Source organism: Phaethon lepturus, unplaced genomic scaffold (genome assembly GCF_000687285.1).
Source record: "Phaethon lepturus isolate BGI_N335 unplaced genomic scaffold, ASM68728v1 scaffold29264, whole genome shotgun sequence".
Lineage (NCBI taxonomy): Eukaryota > Metazoa > Chordata > Aves > Phaethontiformes > Phaethontidae > Phaethon > Phaethon lepturus.
In genome coordinates this window covers 1-7,490 of record NW_010537458.1, presented here as the reverse complement: position 1 = coordinate 7,490, position 7,490 = coordinate 1, and the positions used below count along the sequence as shown (strand labels likewise).

Sequence of the window (7,490 nt, the reverse complement as noted above, 5' to 3'; positions counted from 1 at the left end):
CAGCCGTAACTGTAGCTGAAGGCGCAGCTGCTTTAGCTATACTGGGAGGCCCGCAGAGGAATAAACTGAGACAGAGCTCTCAGATGTTAATCCACACTTGGCGTAGCTCTAATATCTAAGAAACAGCAGATATCTCACTTGGAAGAGAAAAATTATTCTTTTTTTTTTTTTCTTTCCGCGGAGCTGGAAGAGACATTGCCTCCTTTCCCAAAGAGAGTGCTCTGTTTTCAGGGATTCGTCATCTGTTTCACCTGTGGTTTTGCTGCTTAACCATCAGCACTCGGCGATTACAGACATCCATAGAATCCCTCAGCCACAAAAACGTTTGTGTAGAGGAGCGTAATAGCCCTCATGTTATAAATGGCAAAAGCTTATCATCGTCGTGATGAAAGTCGTCGGCAGAGGTGGGCTCGCAGCCTGCAGGCTCTCCCGGCCGTGTCCGCAGGTGCTTCCCTCGCCGCTTCAGTCTTTCCGAGCTCTTCTCGTGGAAAGTAGAGAAGAGTTCAAGACTAACGAGAGCAATAAACTGGTAACCAGCTGTACCTGCAGGCACTAGGACGCTTACCAGTCCCTTAAATATTTCTGCTTATGGACCGAATGAAGCTGGACCACGTGCCCAATTTTGGACTATTGTTTTCCTATTCTCTGGCTTGTATCCACATACTGTTCATGTATCGAATGTAATGTTTTGGGGACAAGGCTTGCTTTCTCTAAATGTCTGCACATCACCTGGTCTTAACAGGGTTCATATCTATTGGAATAGAAAGTCTGCCGCAGAAACAATAATCTCACAATTTGGCTATGCCACAAATCTCTCTTTATTGTAGATTATATGTCATGGAAAAAAAAAAAAGTTTTGGGGCATAGTGAAGTCTGATTTGAGTGAGCAGTCTTTCTGAAAATTGACCCATACTATCATCGGAAATCGTGGATGTACTCTCTCCCAAACATAGTTTTCTCCGTCCTCTCTTATGAGTTGACCCAGGTTGTTTTAAGTCCCTTGCACTCATATTCTCTGCTATAGTCAACAGAAAAAAAGGAGGACTGTTGTGTTTGGTTTTTTTTTTTAAATCAGTTAGCTTTTTTTTTTCCCTCTCTTGAAAGCTTTCCTAGCTCTATTTGCCTTAGGGGATAGTTTTTTTAATGAAGAAAAATAACTCTTTTTGTAGCAATTTTAGAACTGAGTAAGGTAGTTGAATATTTCTATGGAGATCAAGGACAAGTGCATCTTCCACTTATGTTTATAGCCTTCTGTATAATATCCTTGAAAATAAATACCACTGATTTCGCATAGGCTACTACCTAGGCATCCTCTGAATGTAGTTTTCAGTGGCCCAGCAGTAGGAAGCTCCCTCTCTTTTTCTCAAACTCCTATTTTGCTAATTCCTCTTTGGTATTTTATAGAATTACTATTTCTCTAGCACTTGATTTGCAAATAGAGCATACCGATTGCATCGCTTCATTCCTACCTAACATTAAATACATTTTTCTTTCTGTATTTGGCTATGGCATTGACTGGGTCATGTCTCTTAATTTAAGGTCTTTGATGCTCACTCTAACTCTGATGGTGTTTTTACACAGATTCCATTGCCTTTGAAACAGCTTGATGCAATAAGAACCATCAAAATATTGTCCCGTGCCATGCTGCATTGCATGGTCCTCACCTTACCTAAGGAAAAGGAGCGAGTGTAAAGATTTCTTCTCCCTGCTTTTTTTTTTTGTTTGTTTTAATGACAGGTGTGTTAGGATCTCTCTCTTTCTCGGGTTTCTGGTAAATAATACAAATTTAAAACCTGGTTATAATTCCTGGAAAAATTAGTAGGTTTTCAATGAAATCACCTGCAAGCTCTTTAGTTATGATTCCTTTCAGTTCTGCTTTTGTAATGTTTTGCTGCTCTGTGGGCCTGGTGTAATTCGTGGCCCTTCTCTGCTATGCTGCCTCATCTTGGGTGTCAGCTCTGTCTAAATTGTTCTTCTCTGTTCAAATAATAGGATTCACATGCTCACACCCTTCTCTGGTGTCAGTAGCATCAGTCTCTGTCTCTTATTTATCCTGTTTTTAGTAAAGCCCTCCTTTTTAAACATTGTAATTTTTTTTTTCCCTCAAAATGCAACATTTTCCTCCTGTCATAAAGCAGGCAACTTAAAAATTTTCAAAAGCTCTTTCAGCAAAGCTGGGAATTAGATTCTTGTGGAGTCCTTCATAAAAAATTGAAGACTTCTTGTTATTAACATACATTGATTTATTCATAGTGTTTCATTACAAAAAAGCGAGGATCCCATAATATCAGGAAAGGTTAGGAGAGCAGTGGAGCACGTTATATTATATTGACAGCTCAGTTGAAATTGAGCTGCCTTTGGATTGAATTTGGAACACAGGCAAGGAATTGGCTGGTAAATAAGTCATGAGTTTTACTTGCAAGTGTCTGTATATCAACAGGGTTGCCACGGGTAAGCATAATGGAGCTCGAGCAGAATTTCAAAGGTATGCTTTCAGCTTGGAGTCCTCTAAAGCTGTGTTCGCACCAGCAGCGGGTGTATTCATGAACGGCTCTCCAGGTCTGTAACCCCGCTGACTTATTCTCTCAGGCAAAACCCAGGCATGGTACCACATGTAAACCTGCAAACTGAGGCTAAAAACAGGGGGAGGGAAATGATATCAGAAGCTGGCTTACAAGCTCAGAGAAGAGAAGGGCTTTTGTCTAAAGACTTCATGATATTTATTTCATTTAAACATGCTATTTCGTTTTGGTGTATTCTCTTCAGCACAGGAGAAGACTTCCAAAACCTTTGTTATCGGTAAAAGGCTCCCATTGTTTTCAGCTGCCTTTTGAGAAGACCATTTATCAGAAGGAAGAAATACTTGATGGAAAATGTATCCATGTTTGCACCAAAAGTTTTCGTATGCTGTGGAGGATTGTGTGGGAAATTCTCATGAAAATTCTGCCAGTTGTGCTGTGTGCTCTGGTTTGGCTGCAGAAGTTCTGAGGTTCAGAACAAAAAGCAGGTTTTTGCATCTTTTGTTGTAAATCAGCACATGCTGAGGTTTCAGCAGAGAGAAGAAATTAGTTTTTTCCTGAGTAAAGCCTTGGAAAAATTGTCATGTCTGTTTGACAGCATCCAAATACAGAACCGCTCACTAGAGATATTGAAGTAGTGTCTGTCCTTGTATTTTCAATGTTTAGTCTCAAGAAATGGCAGAATAGGGGAGCAGAGAATGGCCAGGTGCAGAAGGCCCCTTATCACCTTACTTTCCTTGTTCTTCATTTGCAGATTACATACAAGGCCGTTGGGTCTCTGGATCCCAGTGCTGACCTGTCCAGCCAAAGAGGGAAGGTCTTCAAACTAAGGAATGAAACACATCACCTCTTTGTAGGATTATACCCAGGGACTACGTATTCATTCACCATCAAAGCCAGCACAGTCAAGGGCTTTGGGCCACCCATCACAACACGGATTGCAACTAAGATTTCAGGTACTGCTTTGGAGAAGAAGAAAAAAGAACTTTCTAGGGCTTTGTTCTTTAGACCTACAGCTGATGCATGAAAGTATAAGAAGGTATTCAGCTTAGTATCTCCTCTACAAGTTTCATAGGGCAAATTTTTAAAGATACCACAATCCAGCATCTGTGTTTGTTACAAGTGCAGTGGTTAATTTGTGGATGTCTTAAATATCCATGTAGATCTTTGTGGAGCATCTTAAATGAGAACCTTCATTAGTTCTACAGATTAGCTATCCCTCTAATAATTGTTAGCATTATCTGTGTGGTTGGGGAAGTTCCTTCAATGATGTGGCTTTTATTTTCAGAATGCACCAAAATGGATGTAATGAAGTAATTGAATTAATAGTGCAAGGAGATGAAAAATAAAGGAGGAAAGCTGTTTTTATGTTTTCTGTCTGAGTAAGGGCAGAGGGAGGGCTTGAGGTAGGCAGACAGGTGTATGAAAGGCAGTAAAATCAGGAGGCATTACAGAGAGAAGGTACATGTGTCTCTAGGAAAAAAAAAAGGAAACTTAGGCTAACTGTGAGAAAAAAAGCTGGATAAAGGGATGGTAGAGCTGATATTGGGCAGACTTTAATATTTAATTGCTAACCGTAAAATAGGTTCTCTAACAGAGTTTAAAACTGTCACTTTTTGGAATACCTTAACTGTTTTTTCAGTAAAGCTGAAATAAATGTTTGGGACATTCAGGACACTTGTAGTGCTTGAAATTATGGCTGGGCGCTGTAGAAAAGAGTGCACAACAGTGCATATTTTCCATTGCCTTGTTTCAAAATTGGTTAATAAAAATAAGTTGCTAGCAGTAAGTGACAGCGTAAATTTTAAGGAGGTAAAATGTACCCATTCCCTCCACTAACCGCCAGCAGGGTTCGAACCCTTAACATCTAGTGCAAAAGCCCGTGTCTCAGCCACTTGAAGTAAAGCCATTAACTGTTGTAACGGGTCCACGGACTGTTAGGGTCTGTGCAGCCCTGCCGCGAAGGGAAGGCACGGCATGCACTCTATTCGCTTGTGACCAGAGAAATAGGATAGCACAGTAACGGTAGTGCCTTTTCCCCTCTTATTCTGGTTTTGTGCCTCCATTATTCATGGAGTGCTCAAATTGTGTTAGAAGCCTGCTTGATTATTAACTGTATGCACACTGTGCTCCGTTTACTGTCTTGTCTTTTTTTCCATCTTCCAAACATCTGGTTTGCAACAGGTAGGCACAGATTCCATGCAGGCATTAGAGTAATCTCTGACATTAGATTATCTCATTGCATGGTCAGTTCTATGCATGTAATTTGGAAATTACTGTTAAACTTACTCTAAGAGGCAGCCCCAAGGTTGGTAGGGAGAAGAAGGATTTTTGCATTGACTGGAATGTCCTTGTAAGACTATATCTATTTTAGAATGAAAAGACATCTGTGCTGTAGCAGTGTGTGAGTGTGTATGTTTATATGGGTGGACACATTGTTTATTTCTTAATCGCAATTAAATGGCAGAACTCGTGAGGACTTCTCTTTGACAACATCCAAATACAGAATCGCTCACTAGAGATATTGAAGTAGCATCTGTCCTTGTATTTTCAATGTCTAGTCTCAAGAAATGGTACCTGGGCGCGACTGGGACCTTGCAAAATAGGCATTAAATTGATGAGCAGTGCTTGCTATTTTAGAGGCATCACTGCCAATTGTAATTTCACTGAGGTACTACACAACTGTTCCGTACTGAGTACACAAGAAAACTACTATATCTTATTGCAGTGTCTTGTGACTAATAGACTCTGATCGCTGAACTGTACTCAATACCGTTAGCTAGTCTTTCCAAGACCTATGTTTCTTGCATTTACTTCTTTAAGTGTACGGTGTCTGAAAGTAAGATTGTAAACTCTCTGTGGCAGGTGCAGTGCTTCACACAGAAGATAACTAAGCAGGTCTCACACACAGCCAGGAGGAGACATCTGAGCTAGCTAACGTAGCAGAAACAACTTAGTTGCACCAGTGCAGCGCTGCAGGTGGATGCAGCTGCTTCAAAGCAGGACGATGGAGCCTGCGAAGGCAGAGCCCAGCCTGGTTCTGGTGCCCGCGCTGGCCTTGCAGCCTTTCTGTGGTACTGCCCTGTGCTGTAGCACCGTCCCCTCCGGCCAGAGCAGGTGCTGAACGGCTCTTGCTGTGGCGTCTCCAGCAGCTACGGTGATCTCTGCGATAGAAGACCGCCGGTGACATTCATCTTCTTTAAGTGACTCGCCCTGCTTCCCCTTGGTGCAGAGCACCTTTTTCAGAGAAATCCTCGTTAAGGAATTGGCATTCATTCTGAACTCATTGCCAGCTTATTGACAGGGAAGTCAGTAGCTGAGCTGATAATAGCAACAGCCATTCTTGACAGTTTTCAGGCATTTAGATAAAAATCCTGATGGTAAACAGGATTACAGTGGAAATCACTATGAGAGGATTAAATACGGGATCCCCCGCAATGCATCTTGCCTTTGTGAGTTACAGATGAACTATTTGTGTGAATTCTTCTGTTTGCTTTACACTTCAAAGATATTTCAACGACACTTGCATCTTTGGAATAAATTTGGTGCTGCTCTGATCTCATGATCTCTTCAGTTCTTCCCCATAAAAGTTGTCCCAAACAGGTGTCTGCTATTGGGGAAGGAAGAAGTAAAATACGTTTCCTAAGGAAAGCTGTCCTACTTTCATGAAATGATCCCAATAGAAGGTAACAAAGCAGAAGTAGAAACTAAATACTGGCTAACTGTGAATATTCAGTGGTTTTCTATATTGCTTTGGCGAACACGTCAGCGAAGCGATGGGGGTACCCTGGCTGGGTACTGCCGGAGTACGCAGTTGGAAGCCGTGCAGCTGCCTGTTGATTCAACATCACTGCAGCGCTGGGGTAAAATGTCATGGGTTCGAGTGCTAAAATAACCTGGCTAATTTGTGCTCCTCTCTTTTCATCTTTTGTGCCTCATAAAGCACCCTCCACCTAATCAAGGAGACACTGCTTAAGTCTATGTATTAAAAACTAAGATGTGGGAGATCTAATCCAGTGACCAGAACAGTGAACAAGACCCAGGTTTCCTGGGTGCTATTCTTAGCTCTGCCACCGATTCACTCATCCTAAGTGGTGTTTTACAATGTCCGTGCAGTTTTCTTTCTTCACTTTTAAAATTGAAAGAATGATCCCTTCTCTTAAAAATTCAAAACAGAATTATCAAAACCAGTGTGAAGATTTCTGTGTCCGATTCCTGTTTAATTTTAGTAGGAAAATAGTGTACAAATACTTCAGTGGTTTTGACCATTTTGGTTGTAATATCGGGTACTATTTTGATGTTTCATTTAAGAAATGTTAAACAGCCTCCAGGAAACGTTAATATTACGTTGCCATCACTACCAAAGGCAGTTACTGATATGTAGCTAACGTGTTGCTCTTTGTTCTGCTGTAGCACCGTCGATGCCGGAATACGACACGGACTCCCCCCTGAACGAGACTGACACTACCATCACCGTTATGCTGAAGCCCGCTCAGTCGCGGGGAGCGCCTGTCAGGTAGGTTTTTGTCTTCTCTTTTCACAGTTCTCCCCTCTCCTTCCTCCCCAGGCTTCACTCACACCTCTCTCATTCTCATCTGATAATGTAGCTGCTGAAAGCGAACGCTGGCTAAAAGGCCAACTCTGCTGTTGATTCTGCTTTTCAGTCTCCTTTTATAAATGTCTCAACCTACTTGCCTCCCGCCGTTAACCTCCGGGAAGGATTACTGATAGCTTTGCACGGGGTGTGGTGGGTTTATCCTGGCTGGACACCCCGTGCCCACCAAAGCCGCTCTATCACTCCCCTCTTTAACTGGGCAGGGGAGAGAAAATACAACGAAAGGCTTGTGGGTCGAGATAAGGAAAGGAAGAGATCACTTGCCAGTTACCGTCACGGGCAAAACAGCCTCGACTTGGGGAAAAAAATTAATTTTAATTTGTTACCAGTCAAATCAGAATAGGGTAATGAGAAAT

At 41.9% G+C, this 7,490-nt stretch overlaps 1 protein-coding gene across 1 annotated transcript; it reads left to right on the top strand.

Moving 5' to 3' along the window:
- Positions 1–385: 385 nt before the first annotated feature.
- Positions 386–7,035, top strand: LOC104620313 (receptor-type tyrosine-protein phosphatase T-like; the record flags this gene model as incomplete). Its single annotated transcript, XM_010286494.1, has 3 exons — positions 386–529; positions 3,274–3,475; positions 6,933–7,035. Coding segments are annotated over exons 1-3 (449 nt in total), but the record flags the coding sequence as incomplete, so codon positions are not given.
- Positions 7,036–7,490: the final 455 nt, after the last annotated feature.